At 38.4% G+C, this 23,112-nt stretch overlaps 1 protein-coding gene across 1 annotated transcript in view; it reads left to right on the top strand.

The window, feature by feature from the left end:
* nexmifb (neurite extension and migration factor b) overlaps nucleotides 1-20,081 on the top strand; it is an 88,782-nt gene extending 68,701 nt beyond the window's left edge. The window contains exon 3 of the mRNA XM_008420071.2: nucleotides 11,073-20,081. Coding sequence (XP_008418293.1) covers nucleotides 11,073-15,259 — 4,187 coding nt within the window. The 3' untranslated portion in view covers nucleotides 15,260-20,081. The remainder of the gene's footprint in view (nucleotides 1-11,072) is intronic.
* The last annotated feature ends 3,031 nt before the right edge of the window (nucleotides 20,082-23,112 follow it).

Below are 23,112 nucleotides of genomic sequence, written 5' to 3'. Positions count from 1 at the left end.
GGACTAAATATTTGATTCTTTTTAATCAGTTTTTAAGGGTGAAATATTCTGTTATGTTTTTTTGTATCCAAGATCATATATGTTCCAGGTAATCCAACTAAGTTTACTAGAAAGAGGACCTGGGTAAATACAAATAGCTGTTTTGAAATTAGGATTGAATTTAAAAGCTTTCCAAACCAACCATGAGAAAATGTAATAACTGGTTGTGTCACCCTTAGTGACGACGACTGCCATCAAGAAATCACTTACATCAGTGTGGAGAAGCTTTAACCAACTATTTTCAAAAAATTGTTTTAACTCAAACACATTCTGAATTTTAGCATGATCTGTTTAAGGTTATAAAACAAGACAGGATATCAATTACATCTAAACACCTCTAACTTTGAATACGCTACTCAATAGCCTTGATTTTGCTTTTTTTTTTTTTTTTTAATCCAATAATCCAAGTATACCTGAGTTTAAGGTCAGACTGATGGCTAAATATTCTCCTTCAGGTTTTGAGCAAAAGTCTCATAATTACATAATTACAACAAGTTTTCCAGGGTCAGAAACGGTGCAGCAGTTTTAATAAAGACGTTGCAATGAAGTCCTGGGAAGAAGGTTCACTGCTTTTTTATATTTATTGATGATGGAAAACAACATAAACCTTTTCATACTGTAACATGTAATTTTTGAATTGTTTAAATAACCTACCTGACAACTTCATGTTGTCAGGTAGGTTGTATTTAAGTGATTTCTTGTTTCTACAGATCCAACAGTAATTAGAATTTGTGGTTGATTGTGATAGATTACAATTAATTAATGATTTTTAAAAAAAGGTCAGGATTTGTCATGAAATAGCCAGGTTGGCCTGGATGGCTTCCCCCCTCAACCCTCTTAATATAATGACATTATTTGAAAATTGCATTATGTATTTACACAAGTTATAAAATGTTTGATAATATAATAAAATCTGCAAGTGAACAAATATTTTTTCACAGAACCTTACAATATAAAAATTAATTATCAGCATTAATTTATGACAATGGATCCTATTAAATTTTCATAAAGGACCAACAAGATAAATGCTTTGGGAACTCAAGATTTCCTCATCATGTCACTGAAAATACAGTGAGATTTAAACGCAGCAAGAACTTTGTCCATACAGAGATGAATGCTCCTTATGTAATAACGTAATATTGGATTGTTTTTCTTCAGTGTTTTTAATGTATGTAATAAAAAATAAACAAAACAAGCAGAAACTGCATACTGGAATCTGTCCTACAGTGTTTATTCACCTCATCAATGATGAAGGAGATCACTGCAGAGAGGGTAATTTAATTATAGTTTAAATACTTTGAAGTAATAAGTGTGTTTGTAGTGCATGCAGAGAAGGTTCAGACAACTTGAATATGTAAGTACAGCTAGAAAAAATTAGCTCTGCCTCTCCATCCAGAGGAACTTGGTCACAGATGTCTGCATTTAGCACTTCGATAAGGGATACACTTTGGAGATCTTTTGCAGGATTAGAGGCTTGCCAGAGAATAATTGTGCATTCACTAATGTAAAATCTTTTTCCGTGCAATAAAGGATATAATCTGTTTGTGTATTCAGATTTATTTTCTTGTATTTAAAGGCACCAAACGTTCACAACATTTTTATGGTAAAAAAAAAAGGTAATGAAAACAATAGAGGGGAAATAAATATTTCTATGCTCCAACAAACTTTATTGACGTAATTTTTTATCCTGATTGCTATTTTCGCTGTAATATAATTTTAAAACTGTTTTGGAAATGAATTCATGTTTGCCTGCAGCTCAGACCGTTCAGCGTACTGAACATTTGACCCACTAGAGTGGATAATTATTCTAAAATTTATTTAGCAACTTTTCTGAGACGGTTTAAGAAAACCAGATCAAACTTCATGACATTTTTGTCAGCAGTGACTGCAGCGGGTTAATTCTTCATTAAATCAAACAGCATTTTTTTATTCCTATTGTTCGTGTTTATGTAGAACTGTTAAAATAATCAGTAGCTCAGAGCAGATTGAACCTGGGGGCTTTGCTCATACAAAGTGCAACAAGGTCTACCTCCAAATGGGTGCTCCAATAAGACAGAGACCCCAAACACACATTTAGACTGATGTATAGCAAAAAATTTGATGTTCAAATATGATATAAAAAGGCACCATTTTTTTCTCACTTTATTGTCTATATATCAGAATAAGAGAGAGATTTTCCACATGCATTTTGAATAATCATTTCTTTAAATTCAGAGTTTAATTTAAACCAAAATCACTGTGCCCAGGAACAATTTAAGGAAATCTAGATATTCTTTGGGGTGACCATCCCAAATTTTGATCTCAGTCCTGTAGAAAATGTATGTGTGAACAACGATGCAAGGTTTCTGTGTGCTTTCAAGCTTCGTTGATTCACCAGTTTGGTCAGGAGGAACATGAAAAAAAATCCCACAAACTATTATGTAAGGCTTGTGAAGGAATACCCAAATTGTTTGAAATAAGTCACACAATTTAAAACTATCAAGGATCTGTGTCTGTAAAATGCTGAATTTGAAGAAGGTAACAGAAATTGTCTCTAACTTATTCTGGAAAATGGAGATGATTTTGGAATTCTTAGCTAACATAAACCAGGAAAACATTAGTCTGATTGGATAGTCTCTTATCAAAGGACCATTAGTCTCTTTAATGTATAAAAATTATGCCTTTTTATACAGTATGTGTATAGTTTATACAATGACTTAGGTGATATGTATAATTTTGCCTGTAAGAGCTTTAGAGGAAGTATACATTAAATGTAAACTTGTGCACCCTGTTCTATTTAGGTTGCAAAATCATCCAACTCTGAAAGAATAACAGCTGAAATTCATTAAATACTCATATTGAGAGTATTTAAGCTTCTCATCAGCACAGCATTCAAGATTGGTGAACTCCCTAAATGTGTATTTCTTGTATTTGTTTATACCCAACTCCTCTCAATGCTCCTCTCTCCCAAACCTTCCCACTCATAAAGAGTCAAGCAGTTCTGCATCAAAACCTGCAACTTTTAGTTTCCAGCAGTCTATTCTGGTCGATTGTTGTTTCCCGTCTATTTTAGAAACAGTAACTTTTTTTTTTCCTGCTTAAACAGCCAAGCACCTCTAGTTCTTAAATGAGATTTATCTTAGTTGTTTCACCTCTGGTCAGGCTCAGTGGGTAAAGTCCTACAAATTATCCTGAGCAACTCGCCTGCTCCTCGAGAGGCACCCAGAGGAAGAGAGAAGCAGTGAAGAAAGAGGGAGAAAAATTTGCAGTATGAGCCCAACAAAGGAGGAGAGAAAAGGTTGAAAACAGGTCCACTGAGCAGGAATAGGCTACCTCTTTGGAAAAGGACAGCTATGAATCATGCTGCAGTTACTCACCACTTATTATGGACATTCTGTACTATCTGGACTCATTCTCTCCACCACCATTCACAAAATGTCATATGTAGTGGAAACATAGCAAAAAAAAGAAGTTTTTTCTTAGCTGACCAACCAAGCTGCATAAGTGAGCCTCCTCTCCTCGGATGCAGAGCTGGAGAGCAACTAGCTGTGCATTTTGTTATTGTAAAGCTTCTGCACACGAGTGATGAGGAGTCGGAGGTTTGATAGGAAACAGAGAGATCTGAAAACAGTGAAATTATTGATGTGCATAGAATGGCAGTAATGGAAAAAATATTTTCCATTTGTTATAACTTTAAATGTTAGATTTAACTCACATCCCTACATTTAGACATTTAATTTCGTTTAAATGGGTTTTGCAAATAGACTTAATTAAAAGGCATAGTTTTTCATGATTTTTTTTTTACTTTTGCATTTCATCAGATATATTTATCTCCACGATCCTTTTGGATTGTGGAGATAAATATGTAACAGTCATATGAAGATTTCTTAATTCTGATTCTGTTTGACATGATGAGCTTAGGCATAATGTCCACTCAGTCTCCATCTCAAATTTGAGTCCATCTGGTGATTAAGTCAATGAGGAGGAGGAAATCGAAAAAACATCTTGTTTCCAATAAACCTAAAACACCAGCACCCAACCCAGATATTTAAAAGTGCTCTGTGTGGAGTCTGAAGACGTCTCTTGTCACAACTCCCAAAGGATGTCTTAAGTTTTCTATGCTTTTTTTTTTTTTCATTCTTTGACCCTGCAAAGTCACTTCCAAGTAGATGGAAGTTAAAATACTGGTATAAAAACACAGCCACAGTTAAATGATCTCTTATCAATTTGGTTCAGAATTAGATAGTAAAACATTTGCACCTGAAGCTATGTAATTACTTTTGACTGAAGGATTATTTGATGGGGCTATTTTTTGATTTACTCTGATCTATGGACATTAGCAGATGCTTTGTATTGACAGAGGACACCTAAATACTAAAAACCACTGTAAAAGATAAGCTTTGTGCTCACAAACAACATTTGTGGTCATTGCAGTGATCTGGCTCCTGACTTGCTGCTTTTTGGGTTTGTCCATTTGCTTAGTTTTAAGACTAATTATTTCATAATCCTGGCATAGGTGAAAGGGCTTTACTTTCAAAGGGCTCCACGTTTCCTGCACATATGATCCTTGATGAAAAAGTGCTCACGTCCTCTGCTTTGTCTGGCACAACAATGTAGCAATGCTCTCATTCAACATATTCCCAGTAAAAAGGTCAAGAAAATCCATTGTTAAATTGTTTTAAAAGATTTCTAGAAGCTATGCCATCGTCCACACATGCCAGTTCCTTCCAATTGATGAGTGTGTGGCAAAAAGGGTCTATTTGTTCTTGGAAAGAATGTTTTCAAATTACTCATTCACCTTGAAAATGACAGGAATGCTGATCCTGTTTATGTTCTATACTTTCATAATGTTTAATGTACGCGTGGCTCTAAAATAATAATAAAAGAATGAAATATAAAAGAGAAAAACAACCGTGGAAAAGTCTGTAAATGTGTGGCTTCTGCCGCAGTAATAGATGAGGCAGGAGTTGCCAACCAAACCCTTCTCTTGTGTCCATCACCGTGTCCCACAGCATGGCCTTGTTTGCTCATAGAGCTGGCTGGCACAGGGCAGCTCGATCGGGCTTTACCTCAGGTGGGAGAAGTCCCGAGTGTTGTACGCAGAGTGAGATAGATGTGATCCTAGGAGCCGAGGGTATGCTAACTGGTCTGGTCTGGTCTAGCCCGAGTTTGGCGGCAGTCAAACTGTCTAGCATGGCTGGGCTTGGCAGCAACAGGGATCAGAAGATCACCACCACCTGCCAGCAGTCAGGGTCCTTCCATATGCTCAGTGGTGTATGCCTCTGCCAGATTGCGTGAACTGTGTCAAATCCAGCGTCTCTTTCTATTCAAGGAGCTTCCCTCCTGATAAAACCATTACAAAACTGCAACTGTGTCAGGATGTTCTCAGAGTCTGTTAAAGCTTGTTTTATTGTCAGTGTACGCGCAGTTCACCCCGCTAGCTGGGTATTGAGTCCTGGCAGTGTTGAGCATTTTGGATGCTTATCTTGTGCGCGTTTGCCAGCTCAGATTTAGTAGTAACATTATGCTGTGTCGTATCAGCAAATACGAAGCTGCTGATCCCCTTTTGACCCCTAATGTCAAACTCGAAATTTCAGCCGCAATCATCACTGAAAGACCGTCTGTGTGTGAATATATGTGTGTGAATATATGAGTGTGTTTGTGTACCTGTCTGACTGACTGATCTGTGGCACATTCTGAACAGCTGAAGAGCTAATGGTCCAGCTGGAGACAGATGGCCTCTCGATAACACTATACCCCCAAGCCAATACTCACACTCTATCACTCTCCCGCTCCGACACACACACACACATACGCATGCACACGCACGCACACACACACGTTCTTGCATGAATCTATGCATGCACACACACATTGAATAGGGTACATTGTTAATCCATTACAAGCCCAGAGGAAACACATTTCTCAATATGAGTTTAATGTTTCCAAGCAATTTTCAACAATCTTTTGCAACATTAGATGGCAGCTTAGGTTTTGTGTACACAAGGTGATAAAGGAGGCTAATAATCTCTTTCCCTTTATTATTTTAGTGTAATTTCATCTATTTTTGTGGCTAATTGAAAAGATTGTTGATAAACTTTCTGTTGCTGTTTTTGTAAAAATTATTCCTATGTAATTTATTGTGAGAATATTTTCTAGTATTTTCATTCATTCTGTAGCTACTAAATTTCTGCTACACAAAATACAAAGTGTTTACCGGATAACATGAAGCTGTATCATGCTGTGCTGAGGAGGCTGATTGTCTGCACTGTTTAAAATCGTCTAACCTTAAATGTTAAGAAAATAAGAAATCACTTTTAAAAATGTGATGACATGAAGTCAGTTAAAAGATCTCAAAAAGCAGCATGTCTTGTCCTGATCTGGAGATATTCAAAAATAAATATGAAAAACAAAGTTACTAACACATACCAAGCTGGAACTGATTACAGACAATAATACATAGCACACTAGCAGGTTGAAAAACAAAAACAAACGGCAAGTGTTTGAAGGGCCTAGTCAAAGCCCAGACTTAAATCTTATTGAAATGCCGCGACGTGATCTTAAGCAAGTTGAAAACCATGTGCTGCAAAAATGTCAGTGAAGAAAAGGACCTCCACGGTGTTACCACAAACACCTGATGTCTGTCGGTGCCGCTGTTCTGACTATCTGTCGGCTTGGATAGCTTTTTCTCTTAGTAAAATAAGTAATTTAATCACTTCAATTTGTATTTATTTATTTGAGCTATGCTGGATTAATATAAAATTAGTTTGATGATTTAAACATTTAACTAAAACAAAAAAGCAAAAAGAGAAGACATCTAAAACGGGCTGATATGAAGGTTCTTAGTCTGTCTCTATTGACTTTCTTACCATTTGTTTGGTCAAAGTGTGAATGTTGAATACATGTAGCACCAGCTGGTTGATAGCTGTACCTGCTGTCTGTCTTTACTAGTCTGACGTCATCATTGTGCAGCATCATTTGACCATTTCATCTCTTCCTTCGTCCCATGGAAGTAGAGCCAGAGCAGGTTACATTATACACATTATACGTCAAAATGGTAGCCACAGTGTTAGGTTAAAAACTACCCAACGTCCGTCCCAACAGCATCAAACCAGTACTTGGGTTAGAGAAACAAAACAGTAGTGCTTTATGTGCTGCTGCAGTATTAAATGTAGGAAATGATGCCTCTCCTGACTCTCCAAAGAGAACATGTGTCAGTCCCAGGCATTTTGCTCTGAGGTCATTCTGGCTCACAGATTGAAAGGAGCTGATGACAAACGCCTCGCTGTGATGCTTCTGCCACCTCTGAGAAGCTGCTGCTGTAACAGTTTTCTTACTCTGTGAGGAAAAGAGATGATGCATATTCCTCTGGAGGTTTTCCTTCATTAAAGATGACAGTAGAGCAGTCGTAAGCTCATAGCAGGAGTTTCATGTTGCACCAGTGTGTCTGCAGGCCGCAGACCCGCAAAGACCAGCTCTCCGAAATTTCATTACCTCATTAAATCACTCTCAAATCCTATCCATATTCAAAGATTTACTCATCACCAATACAGCCGTGCTGAATGCTGTTCACTAAGCAGCCTTCGCCTCGAGCATTTATCACTACCTCAATAGTGATTAGGCGCATCCAATTCTAAAATGGGGGTTGTTGCTAGTTAACCTCTGTGAGCACATTAATTGCTGTGCTGTGTTTTTCAATTTCGGAATTTCTTCCTGGCAATGTTTTAAAGAATATGTGCGAGACAGCAGCTTGGGATGGCGGTGAGGGAGGCAGGTGGAGATGATATTGGTTATACAGTCTCCAACATATGGGCCTGTCGTGTCCCATGTGTACATACCTGCCTCCGCTGCTGTCATCTAATTATGCAGAGCAAACAAAGCTATCTGCCTTCTGCTGCAAGCTTGCTTCTCTGAGTTTTGATTGTTACACGCCGATGGACGTCTCCAAATGACTTGGTTTTGTCATGAAATGCTTGTTGCAAATTCCCAAAACCATTTTTTTAAAGATGTAGTTCTATCTTATATTTGTGTTTATATTTTTAGCTGTCAATCTGTGTTTTTTTATATTCACTATGCTGCTGCATTAAAGCCAAGTTGACTTTGTGCCTTAATTGGAGCCGGATACCTGCATGGAGTGAATCTGGAACATGACATGAAACTGCATAAGTTGTTGTTGAACTGAACTTGAATAAATTTGGTTTCAGTGTTTTCAGTTTGTGCTTCTTGGTAAAGAGACATGGGGTGTTGTTGTTGATGTTTGGTTCTTTTTAAAAACTACCACTCATTTCATTTTGCTCTGCATTAAAACTTGAACTATGGCACACTATTAGTTCATCATTTGAACTTCCATCGCTATTATTATGTGTTGGTAGTTCATAGGTCAATATTCAGTTTGGTGTCTTCCCAAATAAATTGATATTAAAATAAATAATAAAAATATTGACAGGCAGAAAGAATTGACTGCAGCTTTAATTGAAACAGAGTTTAAATTTGTCTGTTTCATGACACAAATTTAATTGTGAAAATGACTGATACATTGAATATGAAATAAAAACTAATAGCGGTGCAACAATACATTAAGCTGACAATATTTTGGAAACATAAAATCCATTTAACTTATTGTTTTACACTAAAATAAAAACGTTTCAGCTAATTCATTGACTATCATTTAATTAAACAACTAATCAAAAATGACAATCTTCCTCCAAAAATCAAAACCAATTATTTTGGTTAATAATTTTTTATACAATAAACTTTGACTTTTTATTGTCCAACTGATTACCACAAAGTAATGTGAACAAAGATGTACAGAATAAAGCACAAAATGTAAATGTCCACCACCAGCATGACAAAATAAATCAAATAAGATGGAGCATTTATATTTACTTCTTTTCTTAAAATAGAAAAAGTCTAAATATGCAGCATGCAATGAATATTGAATAAGCTGCAACAGAAATGAAGTGAAAGGAAAATACCTCACGTCAGTCATGAGTGCAACTCCAAATGAAAAAAAGTGTTTCTATGATCATCTCTTTTATCAATATTTGAGACAATACTTCCATGTAAAGTGAATTTAAATTATAGTCACAAAATGTGTGTTTTATTCATGAGTTTTGTTTGGTTGTGTTCATTAACATTATCTACAAAATATATTTCCTCAAAAAGGGAAAAAGTATAGTTTATATAGTAAGTCTCCATTTAACTAAAAAAAATCTAAAAGTTTTCTCAAATAGTTAATGTTTTAGTCAGACATTTCTAATTTGACATTTAACAGCTTAAAAAAAATCACAGACATTATTGTCTTTTTTATATATAATTAACATATAATTTTTTCCATTTTGAAATGCTAAATGCTAATCTACCAGTCAAGGATGCCTATGCACTAGGAGTAGTTTGGAGAAGTCAGATTTTACTTCTGTTGAATAGTATTAAAAATATGAAATGACAAATCACGGAAAACTACGTGTCAGCTAAAACTACTGATGCAGCTGAATTATAGTTGATCGGTTATGATGGTATCACAATTTTGAGAACTCAAACTGTGTTTTAAAGAGCCTGTGGCAAGTGTAGAATTATTCAGTCATGGTTTTATGGCTTTGCAAGTCTGTATGCTGCAGTTATTCCTCTCAATCTAAAGCAGTTCCAATCCCAAAAACTATTGAAATGTTCTCTGAATATGTGTTTTCACATAAAGAAAGTAAGTATTCAGAAGAAGTGTTGTGACAATAAACTCTTTTCAGCTTGGAACAACATTTTCATTCAATTCAGTTCAGATCAATACAAGATTGGATGCTGTGCAGATATTAATGTCTGCAGCATTATAAGTCCGTGGTGTATGAATCTTTATTTTAATCATTAATGTTTATAAAATGCATACAGTGGTGCGAAAAAGAATTTGGCCCCTGACAGGTTTCTTTTGTTTTTCCTTTTAGTCACAGTTGAATGCATCAGATCATTAAACAATTGTAATAACAGATACACAAACAACAACTACTTGAGGTTATGTGATAAAGTACATGCCCCCCTATAAAGAATTGCATACATACAAAGATGTACAAAAAAAAATTTTTAATGTAGTTAAAATTTTAATTGACAAACACGCACAGGTCTGATTATCTTCAGACTTGTAGAAATCATATAAAAAACTCTACCTCAACATTAAGCAGAGAGATCTTAAAAAGCAAGACATCATAGCCTTATTTAAAGAAATTTAAGGGTGAATAATAAATAACATTAGCATGTAGAAGAGAAAACACTGAGCTAGGGAGAACCTTCCCTGAACTAGCCTTCCTTCCAAAATTAATATAAGTGCTTTGATGTTTCATCCAGGAGGTCACTAAAAAACCCAGAACAGCATACAAAACACTGCAGGCCTCAAAAGAACCAATTATTAAGGTTTTGAACTGGTGTAGTAAAAGTCTGGACTTGAATCTTATTGAATTTTTTTTTTCATTTACTAAGGTTATCTCTTTCTAAATTTTAACATTTACTCATGTGAAAATTTTGAATTTGACACCTGTCACAGTTTATTAATTTTACCACCAGGGACTCAAAATTCTGCTTGCTTTCTTTCTTTCTTTCTTTCTTTCTTTCTTTCTTTCTTTCTTTCTTTCTTTCTTTCTTTCTTTCTTTCTTTCTTTCTTTCTTTCTTTCTTTCTTNCTTTCTTTCTTTCTTTCTTTCTTTCTTTCTTTCTTTCTTTCTTTCTTTCTTTCTTTCTTTCTTTCTTTCTTTCTTTCTTTCTTTCTTTCTTTCTTCCAATGTTTCCTGTAACAGGTAACTCTTTTTCATATCTTGCCTATTTTTCTCCCATTTTTTTACATCAACATGCAAAGGTGTCCAACTTGACATTGTTAATACTCCTTATTGAATGTGGTGCAAAAAGTTAATTAGCAATGTTTAAGAATGGCATCAAAAACTGACATTTAGAGCTCCGGGGGGTTAATTGACACTAATTACATTTGAGCAGCTGAGAAGAATTTGACTACCGCACAAAGACACTGTTCAGAATAACAGTTCAAGGCGCTGATATCCTTTTTTTACTTTTTCCCTACAGGGGTATGTGAGCAGAGCAGTGAACTGAGTCTGTGCAGACTCGTCGATGCTGCGCTCCCTCCTGCCTCTTCACCTCCTCCTGCTGCAGAGACACCACAGCAGGTCTTCTCAACCCACCAGAGGACCACTCCTGAATCACCACCACTCCCTCTGGCCCTTGGTGGTGACCTCTCTCTGACTCAAGCAGTGGCACGTTGCCCTTCATCCAGTGATGCTCAGACTATAGATCACCTTCAACGTGCTCCCACATCACTTCCCCACCCAACTGCAGGCTCCTGGGCCCTAACAGGAGAACCACAGAAAACATCCCCTCCACTGACCATCACCCTCCCACTGCCTAATACCATGATGGAGCCCAGCGCTGTGTCTGCACTGACAGAGGAGTGTCTTCTCCAGCCTGCTCGAACCTGTCTTGGCTGCCTAATTGAAACCCGTGACGCTACAGATCGCAGTTCCATCCAGAACCCCCCAACAAACCCCAATACCAACCCCGATGTGGATCCGGGGCTCAGTGTACGGATAGGGGATGTGGGCCGAGAGGACTTCTCTGACATCAACAACATCAGCATTCAGTGTCTGAGCCACGCAGGAGAGCCAGCGAGTCACTTTGGGGAACAGCTCCTCTCTGACCAGCTGCTAAACTTTCCTCTTCCCAAAGCCCCGAGTGAAGTCAAGAGAGCGGAGGAGAATAAATCCACTGTGGACTGCGATGACCCTGAAGATGATACCACAGCTAAGAACTTGTACGAGGGCCTGCTGTTAGATAAAGTTAGTGGAGAAGAAGTCCTTCTGGCTAATGCTGGTCAGGACTGGGGCTACTTTGAGTCCTTCATCAGCGAGAGCAAGATGGAACTGCTGGATCTTTGCTCCAAGAACGAACTGTCTGTCAACCTGTTCTCTGAGGAGGATGTCGACAATTTATTTGACGACGAAGATGACGACTCAACCCTAAGCAGTGACGTCTGCTCACTTAAGATTCGCTATGAGTCTTTCCAGGACAACATGAGGGAAAAAACAAATGTGCTCCAGGAGGAGACTCAGTTCAACTTCTTCCCCAGTGTGCTGACCAACTGTGCCAAGAAAGAGGAAGGAGCGCCAACATTGAAGAGGAGCACTGAGGAGATCCAGTCCAAAACTGATGAGCTCATACTGGAGGCGGCACAGGAAGGGAGAGGTGGGGACAGCAGCGGTCGGAGCCCACTCGATGGCTCTCAAGGCTCCCCCATGTCCGCCTCCAAAGTGAGCTACCTAATAGACTTCAATTCCACAGAGGAGTCCGGAGAGTTCAGCGATGACAGCTCCTGTACTGGCTCCTCCTCAGACACCCTGCAGGAGGGCAAGTTTAAAAAGGGTCACTCAAAGAGATTTCTCAGTCCCTCAAACCCTCTCAACTACGGCCTGCGCTCCAAAAGAAAGGTGCGATACAGTGAAGATTACTTGTATGACGTTGACTCGCTGGAGAGTGAAAAGAACGCGGAGAAAAAGGAGAAAGGTCCCACGGGTCAGAAAGAAGAGGAGGATGTGGATTGGTGCCCTAAGAAACGCCGAAAATCCTGTCGGAAAGAGCCGCCTGTGGTCATCAAGTACATCATCATCAACAGGTTCAAAGGAGAGAGACTCATGTCGGTGAAACTGGGCAAGCTGGACCCTGTGGACGAAACAGTAAGTCTAAATGCCGACACAGTAAGCAAATATGAAATACTGGCTCCTCTCAAAGATTTCTGGCAGGAGAAGCAAAGACTGAGACAGGAACAGCTTAAGCTGGCTGCCAGAGATAAACAGCAACGTGGTTTTCATCTAAACGGACGCCACCACCGGCCTTTCAGTTCCAGTCACCCCAAAAGGAAATACAAGATTGCCAACAGGCTGAAGGTTCACAGAATTCAAACTGTGGCGCAATCAGCAACAACACAGGGTTCCCCTCTCTCTGATCAGAGCCATGCAGGTGTCACTAAAGAGGACCCCACCCCCACGGCAGGAGGAATAATAACAGCCACAGGCCTCCCTGTCACATTAGACTCAAGCTCCATAACGCACACAATCACAACCAAGAGCCGCTCTCAGGAGAGGGAGGAGAGGGAAGCGAGGAGACTGGGAGGAAAAGTCAGGATAAGGAAATTCAAAAGTGAAGCCAGACTAAGGAGCACAAAAATGAAAAAGGCAGAGGGAGAGGAGGGGAGAAGTGTGACAAATGAAACGGATGCCTGTGTCAGTGCTGCACAGATTGAGGAGCCTGCTGCTGGGTTAGAACAGGCAGCCGTTAGTTCAACTACAATCAAGCCCCATTTCTCTGACAATGCCACCAACGCTCATGCATCCGAGGAGAAATTTCCCTTTGTCTCCTCCACCTGCTCTCCTGACAAAGCACCTTCCTCAGAAGAGGTGGAGACAAGTGTCCCTGTCATCCCTGGGGGCTATCTGCAGACCCTGTTAGATGCTACGGATTCTTCTGGTGGAGCAGCTATCTCTTATTTCCCCCAGCAGACCTCCAGGCAGCAGTATCCTCTGGGGCTGTCCCTGGAGGAGAAGCAGTTTTCCTCTCTGCAGCTTGCCCAGAGCTGTGTGCTCTCGCCCCCCTCTGAATCGGAACTCCAGCAGTCTCCTCAGAACTGCCCCAGCTTCCCCCAGATGTGGCACCCACAGCTCTGTACAAATCACAGCCAGAGCTTTGGGCCTGAGACCCCCGAGACTCCGATCTTACCCAACAACTTCCCAGCTGCTGCTGTGCCCCTGAATGACAGCTTGCGAGTGTCTGACTACAGCCAGCTGAGCCCCGAGGCTGACAGGCTGCTTTATGAGAAGAGCTACCTGACTGAGGCGGGGCTTCAGCCTGGGGCAAATCTGCAAGCATGTCAGTCTGCCTGCGTAGAGGGCCAGGTGCAATACCAAAGAGGGTCCCTGTGCACAGACAATGGTAGGCTCATCAGCTATGACTCAGTGGGCTCCCTGTCAGCCTCCTCCAGCAATTACAGCTCTCTCAGCCTCAAGTCTTGTGAACGAGAGGGTGAGGAGGAGGGCCGAGACAGCTTCTTAGCTCATTGCAGCCCTAAAGTGGTGATTCAGCAAAGTGTGGATGCCCTTACCCCTCTCAGGGAGTCCTCAGACCTGCTGGATATCTCCAACTTCACTCCTGACAAGTTCAGACACTCATCACTGTCAGAGCTTTCTCCTCCCGAGACCCCTAACCTGTCCCCCCAGGTGGTGGGGCGTGAAATGAAAATGGCAGGGAATGTTGGAGAGTACCAGGATGTTTCCGATATGACTATAGACTGCAATAGGGAGGTGAAGTGGAACTGTGAACCTATACAGCAACAGGAGCACACAACAAATGCATACACAGTGGAGGATGGCCAGTTTCCCCTGCACAACTTCAACAGTCAGGATGTCGGAAGCTTGGATAAAAAAGAACTGGGAGAGTTTGAGGAACAGACACCTGCAAAAAGCATAAAGTCCAAGAGGAAAGCCAGCTGCAAGCAGACAGCCACAGGGCAAAGCCCAAAGAAAAGCCGGGCTCCTAGAGCTCCCAAGTCAGAAAAGGTCAAGACTCCCAAACAGAATTCTCGGTCGACCAAAAAGATAAAGGCCATGTTGGAGGGCAAGGCAGCAAAGAATCAGGCAGGTGGCACAGGCCTAAGCGACAGTAACAGCACTGGGGACTGGCCTGGCACTGGCTGGTCAGAGAGTAACAGCCTAGTAGGGGATGACCAGAGAGAATTTGAGGAACCCTCAAATATTCTGTCCAACATTGTTTCTGGCATGGCCGAAGTCCAACGGTTCATGATGGCTTCCATCGAACCTTTGTGGAATCCCATGTCTGAGGCCTGCATGCCCTCTGAGGCCAACAACCTCAACCTAAAGACTCTCAAAATTTTGGCAGGAACGGAGGCTGACCTGAAAAAGAAAGGAGCCGTACTAACGGGGGCCGGCAGAGGCAGGAAGGCAGGTGGGAAGGGAGGAAAGAACCAGGCCAAATTCAACCCAGCCCACCCTCTGTTTCCTCAGCTCGCGCTGGGCTGCAACATGTTTGACAAACCCAGCTTTATCAACCCCGGGCCAGCACACAAAAAGCTCTACCGCCACAAGACCAGTGCAAAGTTCCCTCGGATTGAGACACTGAAAGGAAAGCGAGCTGAGAGAGACCCAAATAAGGACATAGCACTGATGACTTCTTTTGAAAAACTGAGGTAATATTTTGTTATCAGCTGCTGTTGTTCCCCTCCTTCTCACTCCTCCCCCCACTACCTGCTCAACCCTCCCTCCCAAACATACCTACACTGATGCTATGCCAGAGCTGCATGAGTACTTCGTTTCCCCTGACTACTCCCACTTCCTTTTAACACCCCTGAAGAGGAAATGATTATCTGCATGAAAAAACTTCTTGTACTTTGCAAACTACCTATTGAGTGATTGTGTCAAGCTTGATTGAGATTTGAAACAACCATGGCTGCATTTTTTTCTTGCTTTTGTTGTTTCTTGCTTTGTTTGTTCTTCTTATAGTTGTTTTTGTTTTACTTTTGTCTGAAAAAAAAAGAAAATAAGCCTTGAAAACAGTTCTGTCGCCTTTTTGAGGAACTTCGTTTTTGTATTTTCTAAGCAGAACTATCTCCCTTGAATTATAGATTTATTTTGCTTTTCCCCTAAAGATGTAGCTATATACACAAATGCATTGAGTGACATCTACGCACCCCACCCCCCTCCTCATCTGTTTTTGTATGCAGAATATGGATGTCCTGTTGTTGCTGTCCTTCATACACTGCCTGGCTCATTTCAAGAGGGGAACCTACTGTTTATGAGCCCTATTTAAGAGCGAGACATCTTGAACACAAAAGATGGGACCATTTTGTATTGATGACATATCAGACGTCTTTTTTTTTTCTTTCTCTCCTCAAAGTTGGAATGACTCCCCATTTCCTGTTATTGAGTGTTTCGTTTACTTCTGGAGTTGAGAAGAACTGGTTAACTAAATTTACATTTTTACGCCTTGCAAATTCATTAAAGCTCCACCCTCAGAGTATTTTTGTCAATGTTGTTGTACAGGAACATGCAATATTTGCAAAAAAAAGATGATTATAATCTTAAAATTGATGTGCCAAAAGTAACAATGCTGTGTAAATGACCTCTTATATATGTGTGAATATTGGCTGTTCCTCTTTTCTATCCATTGGAATATTGGCTGCTTGGGTTGGAGACTCCTTACAGAGACTTACAACTACAGGAATTCTTTATTTGAGACTTTTTCTCTCTTCTCTGATGAAAGGCACCAACAGCTGGCAGTGGTACACCGCCACTCACGAAACCAAATCAGAAAGACTCTGAATTCTCCTCGTTTCCCCCCCAACTTTGTTTGCCAAATTCAATTTACCTCAACATCGCCTGGCATGGAGAAGCAACAAAAGCGAGGCAAAGGGGAGATCCGCTCTGAAGGCTAGATTAGAGGAAGGACTGGGTGAAAAGAGAGGTTCAAATGACCTCTCTCTGGACCAAGAGGCATGTAGTGGAAATGTTTTGAGGGTAAGCAGGTAAATGACTTGTCGTTTGGGGTTGCGCCTTGCTGAGTAGCTGTTTGTACTGGAAATTCAAGTCAGATTATCATTCGTAGAGATTCTGATGCATGCATCAGCCGTGAATGGACATTTTTGCAGTTCGGTTTATTGTGAATGTGAAAGCAGTTTTCAGTACAAATGGTATCAGTAGTCTTGTAAATGAAGGAAAGCATGTCTTTGCATTCACTCCTCATAGAAATGTTTATTTCTTGCTTGGGAAGGTAATTTAAACAGAAGCTTTTCTTAACATTCCCATACGGTTTATTTCTTAACATTGCCTTACTTTATAAGTTGCACTTCTGATTGTTGCATATCTGGTTTATTTTGTCATGTCGAAAGTTTTACTTCTTTCTTTGCTTACAGTGACATGTTTTGTTTTTCAAAAAGCTTACCTGTAACTGCAGTCCATGAAAAAAATATTGTGACCAGTAGACATGGGCCGGTATGAGATTCTCAGAGAATGATAATCCTATTTAAAAATACTACAGCTATACACAAGAACTTAAAAGGAAAACTATAATTTAATTTCATTTATTTAAAACAAAAGAAAAACGGTCATCATTGCTGCTAAAGTTCAGTAGTGTAATATAATATAAAAAGTTATTTTAATTTTGGTTTTGATACCTAGAGGAAATATAAATACTCAATAAACGTATTTGTAGTTTCTACATGGTTATTAGAACAATATTAAACTCTTTTGTCGTTTTTACTCCTTATAGAGTAACACAATTATAACAAGCTGATAATAGTTGGTAAAATAAACAGACTATCTACTCATGTAGCTAGCTACAGAGAGGCTGATTGAATCTTTCCAAATCTAGGTTTTAAGCAGGGTTACCTTAAATGTATAATTAAATTTTTATAAGCTTATAATTCAGTGAAGTTGTTATTAGCAATAATTATCTGTATCAGACAGATGCCACATCAGAGAGTTTGTAACAAATTGAAGAAATCTACAGAGTGATGAAGAGCTAAAGGCTAGTAGGAGGAACTCCCACTTTTACTGGACTTTAGATTTAAGAATTTTATTATCACTAATAAACCACTGTTATTAAGTATTACATGTTAAGTTTGTCTCTGTTTCCCACTTGGAACAACTTCTTTTCAAAAATAACCATCGCTTAGCCTGATTACTTTGTCGATTAGCCTTGATCGGCTGCAACTGTGCTTTTAAGTTCGCAGAGAGTGGACTAAACTTCTGGGTTTTGCCAACAGAGTTGTAGATATTACCATATTGTGCTTTTCCAGGTGTTTAGAAAATACCGCTGTGATGTCAGAAGACCAGGCATACCCAACAGACTCCACAAAATAACTTGGTTGTATTGTTGCCTTGTAGTATGGCATTGTGTTCCACAAATTTCAAACATTTTCAGATTTAGTTGTTTGAAATTGCTAATGACAGAGTCGGGGTCCCCCCTGACTAGCTCTTATCCGACCTCTGGTCTGAGGATTTCTTCACATTTTCTTTCTAACTCTGATAAAAACACTATCTTAACACTGGTAAGGGCGCTATTACTGATAATAACTTTGCAGACCCTCACTTTAAAAATTAATGAATCATTCAGTTCGTAACAGTGACAGGTGGCACTCTTTTAGTTTCACACTGTGTTTTGCACAAGACTATTTACTAAACTGCCAAATCTGTCTGTCTTGTAAGCTGAGAAAAGGTGTTGTAGCCTTTCAGCCAGCTAACGCCAATGTGCAACAATGGGTGGCGAAGGGGCAGCAGCTCTGTATTACTACATTTGAATAACACTCCTGTTTCTCTGGCACTTTCTGTATCACCTCATTAATAAGACTTTTCATTGTAGTATTAGTATGACAGAAAATGTTTCAGCAATTTTTAATATCAAAACATTTAAATACCTTACTATCCCACCATATCAGCAGCCGGCCCATGCCTACTTTACTAACCAGTAATGCATGACCATCAATGGGAAGAAATAATTTAATTAACTTATTTCACAGCAGACATTTTGACCTAAATGTGCAGAAAAATAAAAGTCAGTTAAGAAAGCTGCATTCTATTTAGATGAAGTTCTAGTTTTGCACACGTTCTGCCTAAACATCACGCACAGATGCAGAGGAGGAATGCTGCCCTCCGTAACACATCTCTGTTTTTAGTACATACTTAAGTCACAATTTCTGCTGTGTACGCACACCTCATTGCTGTCATCTACTTGGGCTCACTCACTACCTCGGAGCACCAAAAGAAGTATAGAAATCAACCTTAAAATAGACCTAACAATCATATTTAATAAGTAATAAAATCTCTGGATTTTATTCAATAAATCACCTTCAGGATGAGTTCAGAGCCAATCAAACTGTAGTAGACTATCTTTTACACAGATCTACTGAAGCCTATAGGTTTTCTCTGTTTTGAACAATGTTATTTTGAACACGGCAGTAATTACATGAGACTGCATGGAAATGTACGGGCAAACCAATTGATTGATTGATTGATTGATTTGAAAACAGGCTTTGTCACATTGAATATGGCAATTCAATTGCCATATACAGGTTATAGAAATTGATTGCTTGCATATGGCAAGGATCATAATCAATCTTTTTGTATCTCTTTTTTTCCTCCTTTCTCCATCATGATCCTTTGTTTATTTTCTATAGTGTATCAGGGTTAGGACCAAGACAAGCTGCTGATGGGAAGCTCCACATGGGTCAAAGGCCCATTTAGTCTGCCTTCTCTCATTTCTGCCTATTGTCAAATTGAATGTACTTCTCTGAGTTCATCTAAATTTTTATTTTTTTAAAATTACTTCTGTTTTATTATTATTATTATTATTATTATTATTATTATTATTATTATTATTATTATTATTATTATTATTATTATTATTATTTCTAAAACGTGCCACTGTTGAGCTGCCTCATGTTAATGGTGCTAAGAAAGCAGAAAATTAATTTCTTTAATGTTTGGGTTTGACTTTTTTTTCCCCAGAGTTATCAAAAAAAAAAAAAAGAAATGCAAAACAGATTAGGTACCTAACCCTGTTTATGAATGTATATTACAATGTTATGTTATGTTTGATGTATTCACTTCATGATTCTTTGACACTGATTGGAATTAATTTTGCTCTTTTCATTAAAAGATTACCGAGCTTTATATATACTGTCTAGAGTTGTTACCAGAAGGAATCTTAATGAACTCTTGACACTACAAAATCTTGTATATTTTTTGTGTGCCAATTTGTAACATATTTTGTAAGTGTATATTTTTCTTAGAAAGTGCTGTGAAGTATTTGTGTGTGTGAGTAACCTTTTATGCGCCTCTGTGGGCAGTGGAAAGGATATACAGCGACACGTTTCTGGTTTTGAAAACCAAAATATGAAAGTATCAACAGAAAAACTAGAAATATCTACATTTTGTTGGGAGTTTTGTAATAAGACCATGATCTTGTTGTGAGAGTGTTGTGTTACTGTGCAAAACACAAATAAGCAAAGAAAAAAAACATGAAAACTTGGGGAAAAAAATATAATTTGTGAACAATTTGCTGTTTTATAGATTTTCATGTAAATTATTTGAGTATTATTTTTGTTTTTTTGTTTTGTTGTAACTGTTGCAAAGGTTTTAAATATTTGTGATCAAGCCTGTATGGTGATAATGTAATATTGGTAACTTGCTGAGTTTTGTAATAATGTTTATGGAGTAAATATACAAATTAAAATAAGATTTTGAATGCTGCTTTCTGAAGAGAGTTGGATTGTGTTTATTCCTGCCCACACTGTGACTACATCTCATGGTTTTACAATTGAGGCAAATACTTTGATAAGTATCAAAAGGTTTATGAAAATATGTAGACTGTGATATATATGTATATTTAAAAAATTATAACAAGATATATTGACTAAAAATGGAAGAAATAAGGCATTTGTCTGTCCTGCTACATCCCATGTAATCAAAATGCACAAAGTCATCTGAGATTCTGGGGCACAATTAAAATGCAGTGCCATTCTGCACAAAGCAAGTACAGTGGGCTCCAACTCATTGACAGGACTGACATAAAACAATAGAACATCTGTTCAAGACACAACTGATGTCATATATTTATATGTATTATATATGTTATATATATTTTTTATCTGATTCGTCTGTACTTCCTTCTCCTTCCTGATGCCACCCTGGGCAATTGCCTATTTGACCCACGTCAAAAACCATCACCAAGTTGTATTTTTCACACGCATTTATTCCTGCATGTTTTCTGTTACTAAAACAATGATGGTGGCATGGATAAATGTAATCTCCTCTGCTGAGTGTTTATTTGTGCCATCAAGTGTGTACGTGCAAAGCCTGCCTACCTTCATATCTCCAATTAGTCTCTCCGTGTTTGTTATAGTGGCGGCTTCTCAGACAAAAGCCATTTTAATTTCTTTACAAGTCTTTCGCTCGCTCCCGCTATTTTATGTCACATCTAATTAGCACTCCGGGTCAGGCATTGCCGGAGTGACTGCTCATCCATAACTTTGAGCCGGGGCCGCTGTGGTCCGTGCTGCAACTCATTTTGGCATGCTTAATTGGAGCCTGAGATACAACCTCGCACCATAAACAGATCCTGTGATATATGCCTCCAAAAATTGTCAGTCGGTATTAGCATTGTTTTTGTTCTTTACTCACCCGTAGCAGATAAGGGGGCGAGCAAATTGTAAGATGGAATGTCTAATGCAATACATCAGGTGCACCTGTAGTTATTAAATGAGATCCTGCTTGTTTTTGTCAGTGCATACTTGCACTGCTTGGACAGAAATAGGCAGCACTGTCACTAAGACAACTGTTTGTCTCTTGTTTTTTATTATTATTATTATTATTATTACTTAGAGAACATCAGTGTGCCATTTTCAAAGAATTAGCACGTTTAATTCTATGTCTTGGAAAGAGTGAGGTGAAATCAAGTAGTTAAAAACAACAAAGTTTTGAAAATGCCGGTCTTGTACCAGAGACTTGTTTCAAAGGAATTATTTTATGATTACAAAGCTTTACCCACAAATCTGATGTGTTAAGTTGATTGAGATGTGTAATCCTAAAAGATGATCTAATTTATATTTGCCTGAGACTAAACTAATACAAAAGATGTCAACTATACAAATGTAGGTGTATCTGAAAACAGTAAAATATTATTGATAAGCTAATTTATTTCACTGATTCAATTTAAATAATGAAATACAGAGTGATCCATTTTAAGAGTTTGGAAATAAGAAAAATCCAATTTACTGTTTCTCACAAAAGTATAACACACCAAATAAATTGAAAGAATATTTTCAATACAGACATTTTATATTGTGGCCTATTGAAAATAATGTTGAAGACAGCTGACTTGACAGATGACCAGAAGACAATGAAGGCAAGCAACAGAAGGTCACTGGAAAACTAGCTGACTGTTCATCAATTACTACATCCAAGCATTTATATGGAAAGTTGAGTGGAAGGAAAAGACTGGTGGGAACATTTTTTCAAGGAACATGGATAACTTCAACCTTAAGTGGGTTGTAAGTGAATATAGGTCAGATAAAATGAGCTTTATTGTCGTTGCATGCATGACTACATTGTATTTATGAAAGTATTTCAATGTAATAACAATCCACCTTTAAATGGGATTCAGGCAGTTTTATCCAGCTTTAGCCTGTAACAGAGATTGCGATCAATGACAAGTGGGAATCTGCTCCAAATAAAGTTCAACTCCTTTTGTCTCCCATACCAAGCTTTCCATGGTTTTCTACAAAGAAGATTTTCACATAATGAATACCGTTAAGCCATTAAGAAAGTTTTTAATGTCATTTTATCACAAATGTCTGCATATTTTTTTAGAATAGGGAACAAAGAGACAGAAATACAAACGTAAACCTGTAAGGAGTTGATTTCCCATAATTTATCCACTTGAAAGGTGAACAAAATCCTCTTCCCAGTTTTTCCATCTTTTAAGATATAATAGATGTAGCCTTTACCATTTCCCAGATCATCATTACTGGGTTTATTTTCTCTCCTACTCAGACATCTTTGATAAATAAAATACATGTTTTAACCATCTCCGGGAAAGACACACAGCAGTTCACAACTTATTCATGAAGCATTCTTAGAGTAATCCTTACTAAAACTATTATAAAGAAATACATAGACATTGTTTAGACATTACAAATCAAGTTAAATTATAGAAAATAAAAACTAACCAAGCAGTAGCTAACAAATGAAGTGAAGTACAACTGAAAACAAAAGTAAGTAAGTTTGGTAAGTACTGGACTGGGAAAGACAATCAGCTTGGATTTCCGGATTGACAGCGCTGTCAGCATAGCTCCACTAACAAACTTCTTCAGCCCATGAATATGTTTTTCTTCTGCCTGTTGGAGTTGAAAAGTCATTCCTTTTGTGACAGTTTCAAGACATGCCATATGCAGTGATAGATAGATAGATAGATAGATAGATAGATAGATAGATAGATAGATAGATAGATAGATAGATAGATAGATAGATAGATAGATAGATAGATAGAT

Source organism: Poecilia reticulata, linkage group LG10, assembly GCF_000633615.1.
Source record: "Poecilia reticulata strain Guanapo linkage group LG10, Guppy_female_1.0+MT, whole genome shotgun sequence".
In the NCBI taxonomy this organism is placed as follows: Eukaryota; Metazoa; Chordata; class Actinopteri; order Cyprinodontiformes; family Poeciliidae; genus Poecilia; species Poecilia reticulata.
Note: the sequence above shows the minus strand (reverse complement) of the source record. Positions and strands in the feature narration are given on the sequence as shown.